The sequence below is a fragment of the Emydura macquarii genome, unplaced genomic scaffold, assembly GCF_026122565.2.
Source record: "Emydura macquarii macquarii isolate MOO-44397 ecotype Brisbane River unplaced genomic scaffold, CSIRO-AGI_Emac_v2 contig_2676, whole genome shotgun sequence".
NCBI classification, from domain to species: domain Eukaryota; kingdom Metazoa; phylum Chordata; order Testudines; family Chelidae; genus Emydura; species Emydura macquarii.
The window spans coordinates 26,732,172-26,748,189 of NW_027132813.1; the positions used below are offsets into that span (position 1 = coordinate 26,732,172).

The 16,018-nt window shown below is 42.3% G+C and overlaps 1 protein-coding gene across 3 annotated transcripts in view; it reads left to right on the forward strand.

The window, feature by feature from the left end:
* The first annotated feature begins 10,194 nt into the window (after positions 1-10,194).
* The window catches only part of RHOQ (ras homolog family member Q), a 34,520-nt gene continuing 28,696 nt past the window's right edge, over positions 10,195-16,018 (forward strand). Inside the window, exons 1-3 of one of the 3 annotated variants that reach the window (XM_067565091.1) lie at positions 10,195-10,216; positions 11,551-11,926; positions 12,479-12,537. In XM_067565091.1, coding sequence (XP_067421192.1) covers positions 11,785-11,926; positions 12,479-12,537 — 201 coding nt within the window. In that variant the 5' untranslated portion in view covers positions 10,195-10,216; positions 11,551-11,784. Of the gene's footprint in view, positions 10,217-10,678; positions 10,738-11,376; positions 11,927-12,478; positions 12,538-16,018 lie in introns of those variants that run through there. The other 2 variants (XM_067565090.1, XM_067565092.1) reach the window with 2 other exon arrangements.

Here is a 16,018-nt window from a genome sequence, read left to right on the forward strand (position 1 = left end):
ACTAAAAATAGGCATATAAACATTCCCAGTTGGGGTGGAATTCAGGCTCTGAAACTCAGCAAGAAAGGTGGGTCTCAGAGCCGGGTCTCCAGCGTCAGTAAGGACATCTACACAGCTATTTTTAGAGCAGTAGCACCAGCCCTGTGAGCCTGAGTCTGTAAATCTGGGCTCTAAGACACCCTGTAGCAGGTTATTTATTTTGCAGTGTAGACATACTCTTACATTCCAGCAGGGGAGCTTCATTCAGTTTCAGAGCCTTTCCGGCAGTATGGCCCTAGAAGACAGTAGGGAGCCCCCATGTGGACAGATTCCAGGCCATTTGGGACTTTTAAGGTTAAAACCAACACTTTAAAGTCCACCCAGAAGCCAAAAGGCAGCTAATACAGATCATGGAGCACTGATGTCCCTGTGTTTATGGCAAGACGCTCCCCTCAACACATGAGCTGCTTGTTGATCAGTGGTATAGTCAATTGCTTGACCACACTTTGGTTTGTTATGAAATGTACTTAAGACACCAAATAACCAACGTCAAGTCAGGTTTATTAATATGGTCCAGGAAAACGGTTCTATACATTGCCAGTTATGCAGAAGGTGTGCTTCCCAAAGTTACACCTTTAAAGCTATCATTTTATCCCTACTTGTTTACCAGTAAAAAGTACCATATGCGCCATTTGAAATGTCATTTGTTAGGATACAGTTATGTCTCAGAGGTCATGGAAGTCACGGATTCTGTGACTTTCAGAGACTTCCATGACATTTTCCACTTCAGCCCTGGGGAGGCTGGGGGCGGGGGCCCTGGAGCTCTGAGCTGCCGTGGGCGGCGGGGATCCCACATCTCTCAGCTGCCGCAGGCAGCGGGAGGCCCCAGAGCTCTGAGCTACCACGGGTGGTGGGGGAACCCTGGAGCCCCAAGCTGCCACGGGTGGTGGGGGGAACCCCAAAGCTGTCAGCCACTGCCACAGTGGGTGCTGGACCCCACTCCCCCTGCATCCCACAGTGGGGCTTGGGTTCTCATACCCACCCCTGCTCGGGCTTCAGTCATCCCCCTGTCAGCCCCATTTTGTCATTGTTATTTTTAGTAAAAATCATAGACAGGTCATGGGCGTCTGTGAATTTTTGTTTATTGCCCGCAACCTGTCTATGACTTTTACTAAAAATAACAGTGACAAAACCTTAACCATAGTCATTTGTAACCAATTAGCTTTTTATCTTATTTTTCTGGTATCATGGTGTACCGCTTATCTTTGTTCTGAACCCACCATGCATTTCAGGTCATGATGCACCCATATCTTTGTTCTGGGTACATGCATTCCAGGTACTAAGGGACATGGCCTGTGCCAGGATAAATAGGTTTATGAGGGTAACTCCCTTTCTGTGTGTATAAGGAAACAAATATATGTTCTGATACTGACAGTTTTCCTATCTACTTAAGCCAAAGTTTACCTCAGCTAACGCAAGGTACCATGGGATACATAGCATAAGTGAACAGGATTATAATAAAAGTACAGAGACAAAGTGAATGAGGTACTATCTTTTACTGGACCAACCTCTGTTGGCAAGAAAGACAATTTTTCTAGCTACACAGAACTCTTCTTCAGGTCTGGAAAAGTTACCAAGAGTGTCAGCTAAATACATGACTGAACAGATAGTTTAGCATAAATAGTTATGCTAAACTATCTGTTCAATGTATTTAGCAGATGTGCTAACTACTTATGTTAAACTATCTGTTTGATCCTGTATTTAGCTGTGAAACTCTTAGTACCTTGCCCAGAACTGAAGAAGAGCGCTGTGTAGCTCAAAAGTGTGTCCAATAAAAGATATTCCCTCACCCACCTTGTCTCTCTAAAATCCTGGGACCAACATGGCTACAACAACACTGCATACAATAAAAGTACAGGTCAGTTTGAGCTATATAACTGCGATAATATTTGTGCTTAATGCTTTATATATATATATATTGCAGATAATACCTATTGTCAGTGTAATGTATATGTTAGCCAGCATATATTGGTCAACAATATGCATTTTGAACTTACTTCAGCTTCCAAACTGATTTAAAATCTAGACTCACTCATAAAGTAATCTAATCTCAAAATGCCCAAAGCATGGATGACAGTAACAAAGTCTGCATCTAAAAGGAAAGGGTTAGACACATGGAAAAAAGCTGTTCTGGTCAGACCTGCTCTTTGATCATTGGAAAGCAGGTGGGGCCTGAAAGTTACAAGCAATGGGTGTTCAAGGCCCACATAAAACTCCATTTCTTTTGTGAGGCCCACAAGCAAAATTTTAAAAAGATGGTATTGTGACAATATTCTTGTTGGAATGGGTCAGCAGTACTCTAGATTACAACATAATAAAGGAGGAACATAGGTATCTTATCTCAAGGACTGATGTGACAGAAGATTTGCTGATACATATGAAAAAGTCATAAATTAGTGGTACCTTGATATCCTAGGTAGACGTTTCTCATCTTCTCTTCCCCAATTTCTTCTCTCCTTCCTCTTGCCTTTTTAAACTTCTGTTCCCCTCCCTGCTGCTATCCCTTCTTCACCTGCTGACATTGACCCACTTACATCTGAGGGTAGACCTACACTGCAAAGTAAGGTGTGACTGCAACTCAAGCAGGCATACCCACACTAGCTTTAATCTAGATTACAATAGCAGTGACAAGATGGAGGCATAGAACCCAGAGCAAGCTAGTGACCATAGTATGTACCCAGAGTCCCTAGTGGGCATGTACTCAGGCCACAAGCCTGTGCTGCCATGTCCTCTTCACCACCCTGTTACCCGTGCCAGCTATATTAAAGCCAGCATGGTATACCTACCCCTGCTGCAATCATAGTTTCATTGAAAGGTGATAGGACTGAGACATGATGGTTGATACACAAGCCCTTGCCTGCTTCTTTTAACGTCCTTTGTTTCCTCTTCTCAATTCATTTGCATACTGCAATCCAACAGGCTGAAATAAATAGGCTATCTCATTTGCATATAGCAGTCCTATAGGTTGAGATGGAATAAATCAGAGCTGGAATGACCCTGTGCCTGGAGTATGTCTATACTCAAATGTAGAGTTGTATTTTAAACTAACATGTTAAGTAACATGTTTTAACTAGCATGATAGTAAATTCTAGTGTAGATCAGTACAACATTTGTTGCTAGTGCTATTTAACTATAGGCTGTAGGCTAAAATTAAACATGACTAGGAACAAATGTTTGTGTCCAGGAACAAACATTTGTATAGTGTCTACACTAGGACATACAATCACATTAGCTAAGACCTGTTAACTAACAAGTGTTAAAACATGGCTAAACATTGAAGTGTAGACATACCCACAGAGGAGAGATAGGCCTAAGATGCAAAGCTTAGACTCAGAGCTGAACTTCCTCAAAACTCATCATGTTGTTTGCTTCTGGGGTTTTGGTTTGGCCCATTATAGCAGCAGAGGGGCAGCTGCAAAGCTTAGTTCTGAACCTAAATCCAGACATTCCCAAAGTCTGGGGGTGTCCAGTTCTGGGCTTTTGATTTGGGCTCATCTGCAATACAGAAAAGATAGAAAATAATCAGGGCTTCTTCACATAAAGAGGTTTAGGATTTTTCTTTCTTTCTTTATTTTTTTATTTTTTTGTGACAGAAGGGTATCTTTATTAGAATTTGTTAATAACAATAAACACTTAATTACATCCAAGGGAAACAATCTGCATTGGTACATAAAAAGAAAGCTGCTAAGATAAAGATCACTCAGACCATACAACAACCCTGTATATTAAAAATGGACTTTATGGCTTGTTAAAGTTTGGTTTTTTTAATTAAATGGCTGGGTGACTCATTCCTCCAAGAGCCACCGCTGAGATGATCCGTGGCATGCAGGAGCAGCTGGGATAAGAAACAGCTGGGAACTGGGCCTCCTTTGGCAGACTGAAGCACAGAGATGTAGGAAACAGGAGGCCTATAATCTTGAAGCCTAATCCTACAGGGTGCGGAGTGTCCTCAAGCAAAGTCAGTGGCATTGGAGGGTGCTCATCACCATCCAAGAGATGCTCAGCACCTTACAGGATCAGTCCCTTAATAGGATTAGCTTAATTCAAAAATGCATGTGAATGGGAAGGAGGGCAGCATTTTCCAGGTAAATGTTGTTCCATTGCTGTAACAAGAAATCCTCCTTTTCCTGTCTATTCTCAGTCTGGAGTCAAGACCCCCAGTACATTCTCCCCTGCTACATACGAAGATGCATAACAGCCAAGTTGGACTATAAAACCTTTGTGCACCAGAACAAGACAGAGAAGGGCATTTTCCTTAGTTAGACTATGGCAATTAAATGGATGCTACTCGGAGTCAGACCTGTATATTGAAGGGACAATATACTGAAACCCGACCGTATTTAATAAATTACCATACAGTTTTTCTCTCTCCAGAGGAAACTCATGCCAGGATGGGATGAATACCACTATACCAATTTATCCCCAGCATAAGGCTCTGTGGGCAGGAGCTGACCTCACAGGAGGACTTCTGCAGCCCTTCATGCCATGGAGAGGGACTGCCTGATGAAATCATTCTCAGAGAAATGCATCTTTTCACCATCCTGCTACCTGTTCCCTTATAGGACACACACTTACAGCCCTCTGCTGCAAGGGGCCAAGTGTCTCTTGCAAGGTGCTGACAGCTGTTAATATCCCCCAAAGCTAAAGAGACTAATGGTTAATCACTAGCTGCCTACTCAGAAGACTGGTGTTCAATTCCCAGCTCTGCCACAGATATCCTCTGTGAGCATAGGCAAGTCACCCCTGTACCTCTGGTCCCTTTCTATAAAAAGGCAGACACCGCAACATGTGTTGTGAGGATAATTACATTAAAGATTCTGAGGTGCTCAGACACTATGGTAATGAGGGCTCTATGTGTACTTTGGATAGAGGACATTAAGTGCTTTGGAGGAGGTGGTTGACACTTTTTCTGATTGGGTCTCTTCTCTGTGCCTTGGTAGTGTGGTATCTGGTGCATATAAATATCATAGTGAGACAGACATTTTTCCAATAAGATGTCCCATGAACTGTAAGAAATAACACGAACAAGTTGGCCTGAGGAAGAAAACTGCTATTAAAACTGGGATTTTCCAAGGAAGTTAGATATCCAAATCCCACCAAATTTCAAAAGGATTCAGGTGCCTAATTCCCTTTGTCTCCTTGGAAATGCCCAGACTAATTGTTTAACTTACTATGGCCCCGTTCAGGAAAGCACTTAAACACATGCTTAACTGTAAGTATGTGCCTAAGTCCCATTAAGTGCTTTCTTGAATCAAGGCCTCTGTCTCTGCTCCTTCTTTTTTCTCATCTTCCTTCCCCGCCCCCACTTCCTTCACTTCAGTTTTTCTTTCCTTACTTACATTTCTTCCTCTATCTTTCAGTATCTGTCATTCTCTCTTTCATTCTCTTTCCCTCCATTTTTCTCACTTCCTTTCCCTTCCATGTCTCCATGTTGCATTCTTCCCCCATTCTTTGCTTCTCCTCTTATGTCCTTTCTCTTTCATCTTCCCATCCCAAACAAACTCTTCTTCTCCCTAGCCATCTTTTCTTCCCTCATCCCCAATATTCCCTCTCATCTGCTACAAAATGAAGGGAACGCAATGGATGCAAACTATCTGGAATGTAATGAGACGTCTGATACAGCATCAGGCTATCTCAAAATTAATTCAAACCGGCTTGGTTATAAACACTGTCACATGAATTGACAACTGGCTGGTTTTGGACCATAGGCAAAGGGTAATGCTAAATGGGAATGCACAGAACTGGGGTGGAGAGTGCCCAGTAGAGTAGCATCTGAGTTCATTGTTAGGGCTTGTATTGTTTAACGTCTTCATTAATGATCTAGAAGTGGGGATAAAGATTATGTTAATGAAACTCACAAAAGATGCTCAGTTGAGAGGTGTTGTGAATGCCACCGAAGGCAGAGGAGGAAAAGGATCCAGAAAAGTTCAGTGTATGGACAGAAAATAACAAAATGAGGTTTGACCTGGAGAAATGAATCTGAGGAGAAATAATCCAAAGTATAGTTAATCAAAGGGAGAGAGAGGAACTTGGAAAGCGTAGTGCTGAAAAAGACCTGTGGCTAATAGAAGACAACACGAGTGGGACATGTAGCAACTGTGCATACCCTTGTGTTTCTATCACTTTTAGCCCTGTCCTCACTTTCTCCATTTGTTTATTGTGCCCCCTTCTTACATTTTCTCTTAAATTAGATTGTAAATGCTCCAAGACAGGGACTATCTTCTACTTTGTTTTTGAACAGCACTCAGTGAAATGGAGCCCTGATCCTGACTAGGGCTTCTAGGCTGTACTGGAATGCCATAATCCTTAATAGTGGAGCTTGCAGTACTTTATTGCTGCAAAAAAGTCCATGTACTTTTGGGCTGCATATTCAGAAGCATCATATCACAGAGCTGGAAGGTAATAAGCCCTCTGCACTCTGGTGTCACCACAGCTGGAGCAATGCATTCAATTCTGGGCACCTCACTACTAGAAGCATTTTGACAAATCCATGGAATGCAGCGACTAAAATGATCAAGGGCTGAAGGGACTGGCTTATGAGAAATGTTAAAGGAGCTAACTGTGCCTACTGTAGCTTGGATAAGCCATGACTAAAGTGAGGACCTGAAAACAGAGCTGTGCAGAGGAGGGAAATTCCATTTCATGAAGGATTTCTGCGTTTGGCTTCATTCTGATTAGGAACAAAACATGTACATTTCAAAATTCTCCCCAAAAGAAAGTTTTGGGTGGTGGAAATCATTTTGAGCTGATTGAAATGTTTCATTTTTGCAAAATCAAGATGTTTCATTTTGATTTCTCTTTTTAAATTTTATATTATTTTATAAAAGAGTCACAATGGAATGTCATTTCTAAATGAAAAATTGAAGCATTTCATGCCAAAAATGTCAAAACAGGACAGTTCAACATTGTCAGAATTTTTTGCTCTCGGTTTTTCGCTGACATTAAATTTTGGCAAAATGGACCCAAAGCATTTTGACTTCAGTGGAGCAGCATTCTCTAATAGAAAATGGTTCCATCACAGATTTTCCAACCAGCTTTACAATTATTAAATCACATAGGACCAGATCCAAAGCCCATTGAAGTCAACAGAAAGACTCCCACTGACTTTAGATCAGGCCCATCAATCAGCACCAAGGAGGGAAAGGAATTATTCAGGGTGGTAAACAGGGTATCATTAGGAATAATGGGATAAAATTACTAAAGAGATCATTTAAAATAGGTATCATGAAGCCTTCCTTACAGTGAACTCTGCTGATTGTGGAATAGGCACCCATCAGGAGTAAAAGCCCCATTGCTAGAAACCTTCAAAGTAGAGTGCAAAGAGAACTAGAAACAACACAGCCAAGACCAAGCCTGCTATGGCAGTGGGATAACTACTGTGAATGACCTAATATATTTCATCATCTCTCAACCTGATTTTATGTATCACAGGTGTTTAAACAGAAACCATTGCCATGGTGTCCCATGATACTGAAGTATGCCATGAGATCATACTTGGGGTCGCAAACACAGTCCAAAGCATTTGAACTGTGAGAAAACTGGAACCAAAAATCTTCCAAATAACGGAAAACATATTTGGAATGGTGTTGATTTTAATACCCAAAAAAATCACTTCTGCAGCTATTTTACTGTCTGAAGATCTCTGCACATTAGCACTACATCAGTTATTTCCTTTATATTTAGCAATAAATTAAAATAATTTTCTGAATTACATAATCTTGGCTAGAATAGCAGGATGATAATTGTTTGATTCATAATTTGTACAGTTTTCTCACCATTTATGACAACAGGAAATCCCTTTGATTGAATTCTAAACCTGCATCTGGTTCAGAGCTTGTAATTATGGTACTACCTTCTGGCATTTGCATAAGGCAAGGAGGGCTTTGTTTGAATGTGGGAGGTTCATTTGATGATGAGAAAAAATATAATATGCTGTAAACACTGCACATGGACAATGCTACTTTTTTGCTTGATTGATTCATAAATGATGTAACTCCTTTTGTAAGCTTAATTGTCCTTTAGAGAATAACAAATTATGGCCCCAGTCCTGCAAACACATGCATGTGCTTAACTGTAATCAAATTTGTAGTCCAAATGACTCAAATGGGAATTAGTCCTGTAAATAAAGTTAAGCATACATTTAAGCTTTCGCAGGATCAGGACTGAGTATACTCGTATGTATATAAGGTAGTGCTTGATCATGCATTCCTCAAATATTCAAAACTCCCATTAGGATCACTTCATCTACCATTGAAAGGCAATCACTTCTGTGATGGGACATGGCAGCTATTACCTATTGGTGCCAGAATCACTACACAAGAGTTCAGGGACAGGAAGTGATGAAGAATGTGTTATCCACCAAAAGGAATAAAGAGATTTAGACAGCTGGAATATAATTATCCACCATGGGATGTGCTTAGGACACTGGGAGGGGACAGCAGTAATAATAATGCATACATTATATTTAGAGATGTGCAAGCACAAGATTTGTAATGGATTAGACTGATTTTAGTATCTTTTTGAAACTCACTTGGTTTAGCCATATTGGCATAACAGAAAATAGTATTTGATGAAATCATTGTATATAAAATGTGTGTAAACATAATACACATACAAATGCACAAAATGGTAGCTTGTGCTACTAACATGTGAGAGTAACAAGAAAATTGTATGTAACTGAGAATGAAACACCCTTACAATTAAGTAGCCCAACATTTGAATTAATTTTATTTTTTTCTTACATCTCTTTGCATAATCTGTGTAATTCTTTGTATTTAAATAAATAAATAAATAAATAAGGCAAATTTTTTATGCCTAAAAGGAAAAATAAATGCTACTTTCTAGCGCTCATTTGCAACCTTACAATATCAACCCACTGCGGAAACTAGAGTGGGGCCAAAAATCTCTGTTGAAATGTAATTTCCATGAAAAACGGAAAACAATTTTCCTGAATTTTTTTGGAGAATCTGTTTTCCATTTTCCCACCAGCTCTAGTGCACACAGAATGGGTGGAACTTAAAGTTTACAAATCATGAAGAAAATGCCTTACCTTGCACTTTAAAACTTACAACTGTTTTACATTAGTAGCCTAAGACTGAAGAGAGGAAAAATCAACACAAATTTGTACCAATGGAGCTAATATCTTAAACATTAAGATTTTGAAATTCACATTTGCAATCGATGAGTAATAATTTTAGCATTGCTGCAAAATGGAAATATATTTACTGTAACTTCGGATTTTTGATATGTCTGAAAGAAGGATGTGATTTCTGATAAGGTAATGTTTTACCAGATTAAGACTTTGTTGAATTTTTCAGTGGAGCAGATTTACATCAGCTGAGGATCTGTCCTTTCCGGATACCAGGGAAAAAAATCTATTTAAAAGAGTTCCCAACTCTAATGTTTTCTTTATTGTTCTTCCCTCATTATTGCACTATTATTACCACTTGCATGAAAACAGGGTTTATAGATGGTGAGCGATTAGTGCTAGAAGTGCTAGATGCAGACTGTAATGCACTGAAGCAATTTGAGATCTTATTCTACATGGCCCTTTTCCTTTCTTTTTGGGAGACTCCAGAGAGCATTACTGGGCAATTGTTCATTTGCTATCAGGCTCTACAGGGTTTCATTCTATCAGCCACCATTCAACATGATTATGAGCCATTGGGCGTGTTGGCAAGGAGGCCTGTGGTTTGGGATTTCAGTATACTGAGGGCGCGCAGTTATGTATCTCCATGATTTTCTCCAACCCATTAGGTGCAGATGAATGATTTACCCAGAGTCTAGAAGAGATCGGGGCATGGATGAGAGCAAGCTGACTGAGTTTCAACCTGAAAAAGGCTGAAGCAATGCTTATAGAGTAGAGGAAGCAACTGTAAGGAATGGTGACATTTACATAAAGTGCCCGAGACCCATGGCATGCATATATGTAGGCCATTTGTTACTCAGGTTCACACCCTTGGGTCTTGTTGAAATACCTAGCTCCTCCTGGATATCTAGCTAGCAGCTGTTGCTAAGTGCACCTTTTTTATGGCAAGCTTGATAAAAGGGTTACGGACTTTTCTCTTGGATGTGAACCCCACCGTGATCACCCATGCCATTCTTACACCTAATCTCATCTATCTAGGAACTAACACCATGGAGTGCTGCGTGCATCTCAAAAGTTAAAAGTTACAAGGTCAGTTTACTACAATGTACCACACATGGAGCTACTCCCTAAATCCACTGAAACTGCCACTAGTGCATAATGTAGCTGCCTACCTATTCTGCAACACTTCTCTGAGAGAGCAGACAGCACCTGCGCTTTGGGATCTGCATTGGTTACCAACTGAATTCTGGTAATGTTTAAGGAGATGGCTTTGACTTTCAAAGGCCTAAACAATATATTTAGTTACCTGAGGAACCATCTCTTGCCCTGTGTGACACTACAGCAGTTTCTAGCAGCTCAGACACTTGAGCTCCCAGTCCCTGATTGAAACAGGGTGGGAATGGTACCAAAGTGTTCCAGAATGTGCTTCCACACTTCTGGGTCTGCCAAAGCTTGTATTTAATTCCTTCAAGATGTGCTTTGAGACTCATTTGCTATCCTAGCCTCTTTTAATGCTGGTGGATGGGGAATTGGGATTGGGGCAGAGGAATGGAAAGCAGATAATTTTGGATGATGAGGCCATCCATTTGTGCTCTGTGATGTATTAGGTGGTATGTTTTATTATGATTCTGTTGTGCTCAGGACTTTGGGAATAAATCTGAAAATAAATTAAAAAAATAAAAGTAGGCTTGGAAGGATTTGATTTTTATCAGTAAATTCCATAACTGAAATGTACACATAGGCAAAGTAAGAAAAACGCTGCTTGAGTACTTCTTAGAGTTTGAGGTCAGAATGTGTATTTTGACAGGTGAAGCTGACAATTTGTGTTTTAGTGCTCATAAAGCTTTAACCTTTTGAATCTCAATGTCTACTGCCATTACATAATTATTGTCTAACCCCTGCATAATCTCCTCCAGCTGTGAAAATTTAAACTGATAAAAAAAAATCCATCTAGCTAATCTAGCTATTTTAAAACTCCCTCTTTCAGACAGCCAGCTCACCCAGGAGACGAGCAGCTCCCAAATCAGCTGGCATGTGATGTGATGTGATGATTTTATCTGGGGAAGGGATTCCTCCTTTTGCTTTTTCGTTCCAGCAGGAAGCCCGGGGAGCACTTGCAGAGCCTTGCACGTTTCTAAGAGCGGCCGGCTCTTTGGAGAGGAGCCCTCAGTTGCTCTTCAGCAATTTGGCTTTGCTCCTCCTTTCCCCTCTCTGCCGGAGTCAAGCTAGTCTGAGATTGCAGGGTTCCGAAGTGGTGGCTGAAGCCTGGACAAGTTGGGGGAGGGAAGGAAAGTGCAGTGGGATCCTCACCCCACTGGGCTTGGGGGAGCGCTGCCCGGCCCCTCTCTCCGGGGCGGCCCCGGGCAGAAAAGTGTCGGGCTTTGCACTGCTTTTCCTGCTCAAAAGTTCCTGTTTTTTCGCAGCGCGGCCAGCCTCCTGCTTCATTGTGTCATCGCTGGGGGCGAGAGGAAGGCAAATCCCTCCGAGCCAAATTTGGGGCTGGCCGCGGGGGGAGACGCGCCCTCGTCGGCGAGGAGCTGCTGCTGCTGCTGCTGCTGCGGCGCCGGCCAGGCAGAGGCAGGGCGAAGATGCGGGCTCGCCCTTCGACCGGCAGCGCCGGGCGCTGAGCCCTGGACCATGACGGCTGGCTGGGGAAGATGGCCAATGGGAGCGGGGCGGTCATGCTGAAGTGCGTGGTGGTGGGGGACGGGGCGGTGGGGAAGACGTGCCTGCTGATGAGCTATGCCAACGACGCCTTCCCGGAGGAGTACGTGCCCACCGTCTTCGACCACTACGCAGGTAAGCGGGCTCGCCCCGGCTGAGAAGTGCTGAGTAACAGGCTCCGCCTCTGCCCCGAGAAGAACTTGAGCGGAACTTTGCTGGTTTTCCCACCCCGAGCCTCTCTCTCTCTCTCCCCCTGGCACCTGCCTGGGCTCGATCCCCTTCGCAAAGGCGGCTTTGACCCCTTCTTTGCCGGGCCTGCCCGCCCCCCTCCATCTCCTGCTGCGAAGCATCCTCCCGGGGAAAGTGCGTTCAGAGGATGGGGGGTGCTCGCTGCCCGCGGGTACACACATGTCCCAACAGGATTAAAAAGGGCCTGGAAAGGTCTCAGACGGGACTTCGGGGGGCTTGGCATGGAGCGCCATAAATATTCCACCCATTCTCTCTCTCCAAGTGCACTGCAGATGTGCTCCTCCACCAGCTTTTTTAGACCTGGGGTGGGGTTTGTTGTTGTTTCTTTAAAACGTTGAGTCTGCCTCTATCCTTGAAAACACTGGGCTGCCTTCGTGTCAAAGTGCTGCTTAGCTGACATGATGAGCGACACCTTTTCTTTTTTTCCCTCTTTTACAGTCACTGTTACAGTTGGGGGCAAGCAGTATCTGCTGGGGCTCTATGACACTGCAGGACAGGTGAGTACTGTCAGATCCAGCCAAAACACTCATCCAGCACGGGAGGGTTTGGTTTTTTTTAATGTTTATCAAAGCTTAAATAAAGTGTTTTCCAAAGCTTAGTTATTTTCATGGCTGTGTACAGACACTGAATAATTCAGAGATGTTTGTTTATGTTGGACTGTCTCACTGCACTGACTTGTAATAATCACCCTGTGTTGCCGTGTTTTTAAGACCTATGATAAACACAAGATGTTGGGTGTAAAAAAATTATTAATCAAACTTTTATTCCAATCAGCTGTGATAGACTTTATATTTAGTTTTAAATGGCCAGGTCCTCTTGAATTCTCTGTCTAGTTCCTTATTGGTGCCTGAAGTACATGACTATAGGGTTCTGATTGGTGGGTAATGGCATCATCTAATATTATGGGAAGGCATTTTGTCTGGTTATGTTTATTACAGCATTGCAACACATCACTTGAATTCCTGAAAGCATCATTCTGCGTCCAAACAATTGCAATGACTTCTGTAGTCTGTCTAGATTTGCAACCATCTTTCAATTTATATTCTGAATGGCTGTATGCAGTGTGAGTGTTTCTCTTCTGTTTCAAGCACTCTGCATCAGACAGAAACCCAGGTTATTGCAGTCTCTCTTGATCATGCTTAATTAACAACATTTAAATAACTAAAAAGTTTTCCAATTTAAAAAACCTGAAAAAAACACTTAAAATGACTCAGTGTCACTCTTCACCACCTCATTTGTAATAATTTATTTGGTCCCCCAACAAAACAAACTGAATAACTGTATTAGAAAGCCTCCAAATACAAATCCTGTTGTGAAAGGTGCTTTGTCCACCTATAGTGTTTTATTTATTTATTTTTTCAATTGCTTATGGCAAACAAAACCCGCTTTGAAGCCTTAGGGATCCGTGGCATTCTTGTATTGATATTTGTGGGTTCTGTTGTTAAGATGTCAAGAAAAGATATCAATAACTATTGAGGTTATATTAAAAACGCCTACTTTCTGTAGACGAAGAAACTGTCTCACTAGTTAAATTACATGGAGCTGCTTGTGTTTGCTTATCTAAAGCAAAATAACTCAGAAAGGGCCTGACGCTCCAATGTCTTGAGCCTCTCACAAGGAGGCGCTCTGCATACTGCAGGATTGAGGCCAAATTTATTTTTTAAATGGTCCAAAATTTCTCACTGCAAAACCTTTTGGGACATGACTCTGTTTTTCATTTCAAATATACATTTCATAATTTTTTTTATTAAGATAAAGTAGTCTGATCTGCATAAGACACGCCATAGATGTCACCCTGTGATTTCTATATCTAGCCCACCCAACTAATGTTTGAACTAGAGCATATGTTTCAGACAGACACCCATCTTAAGCAAAGTAAACCATGTTCACCCAATTATCTATAGTATGTTTTGATTGGGCATGAATTGAAGGTAAAACTGCTACTAGCAGAGGCAGCAGAATCCTAGTATTTGAACTGGCCTCATTTCCAGCTAGGGCAAAGTCAGGTCTGAAGGGTGTGGTTTTTTGTTTTGTTTTTAACCAGAAAGTCATGATTCACAACTGTGATGCCATTGATGCAAACACAGGCTAGTAGTGCACACGTAAACTAAAGTCATTTGCTGTTTCCTCTATCGTAGTCCTACTACCCAACATTCAACTTTCGGTAACTGTCTTGTTACTGTCAGACTGGAATGAAGCCTCTTCTATAATGCCAAAACTCGAATACATGGTACATTTAAAAAATACATTCAGGAAAATAGGGCATTTGATTTAATAAAATATTTTGTTAACATTCTAAAATCAATTTAAAACACAGTACAGAAAATATAGTAGTACTGGTTTTAGTGTTAGGTGACATCTGAAACCACTTGGTCTTGGCTTGTTATTATTATAGGGGGTTAACAGTGCACAATTTTCTCAGTCTTGCAGTATTCTATGTTTATGTATTGCAAGCATACAAATCTCGAAGCTGGGTGCCCTGTGTTCTCCTGTGTAACTAGTGGGATGCACCAGTTATACTAGCAGTCAGGCAGACTGAGTTACTCCTGATTTATCTCAGGCTGGCTAGTGTTAGGGGTTTAGACCTTGGAGTAGTAAGAAAAAGAAACTCAGATTTGTAGTCCTCAAAATTTAATCTTTAAAACTCTTGTAATGTGATGGGACTCCTCTGCAATCTGGGGACCAGATCATTGGCCTTTACTCGAGCAGGGTGACTCGCTTGTCTTAAGGTCACCGAATCTGGCCCTAGCTTTTTATGTGTACCAGCCCATTAAAAAAGTAGCATCTACAATATCCTGGTAAGGTGACTAACAGTGGGGGGAAGGAGGAAATTGTGTTTGGCTCCCCTTACCAGATCCATATGCAGATCTCCCCCCATCTCCCATTTGTGATGAGGGCTAAGTTGCCTTTACATCACTGTCCCCCATCTTCTTGTTCCTTTGCATCCTTGGAATGTGCCCACCAGATTCTGGATCTGCTCAAGGGAGAAGGGGGAGACGAAGTGGGCTGGGGACAGGGATGAGTCCTCCCACTACTCCTCTGGAGATTCTGAGGAAAAGGTCAGAAAGCCTCGGGGTGTGGTCCTTTTCTGCAGGGTTCCCTGTGTGGTGGGGAGCCCCATTTAAAGGGTGGGAGAGGGATCCCAGGGGCAACTGTAACTAGGGGGAGTACCTGATAGCACATTTCCACTTGTGCCTGGCTAGGAGGTGCTGGTGAACAGAGCTACAGCAGTACCATGTATCTCTTCATGGGTAGTAGCTCTGGCCTCCAGTGGCTTCTCCAAGGGTGTTTGGATGGGTGTCTTTGGCTTTCTCTAGGGTGGGGTGGCAGGAAGGGGAGCAAGCATCTCCCCCCTCTTCCCCCCCCGCCAGAACAATCAGAGAGGAACTCCGTGAGGGGAACCTTGCAGAGGCTTCTCTTCCTCTGTGCTCCCCTCCCAACCGATCCAGTGTGGTATTTTTGTACCGTCTGCTGGCTCATCAAAGCAGTTATCTGGCAAGCCCTTCTTCTCAGAGTTATGATGTCATCTGAGATTATGCTGGTGCATAAAGATGGAGATTTTGCTACGAGCTGCTGTATAAAGTGGAGGTTCTTAAGCCAAAATAGCCATTTTTATTTCAGTTCCTTGAAAACAGTAGTGGGGCTGTGATGAGGCCAGTGTTTTGCCAAATGGAACAGGAGAAACAGGCTGGGGACAGCAATGTTCCTTTAAAGCTTCTAAAATAATATTCTTGAAATAGAAAATAAAACTATTTTAAAGCAGTCTAGAGATTACTTGTGGCTGCCTTGTCTGTGTCAGTGTGATGGCAGGCTGCTTCCTAAATACGTCTGCTGCTGCCTGCTGATTTAACAAGATACTTTACAGGCTAGATCCTCAGCTGCTGTAAATAAGAGTAGTTCCATTTGCTGATTTACACCAGTGGAGGATCTCTCTCCATATTCTGACTTAGTGGTGCAGGTGATTTTTCTCCCACCCCT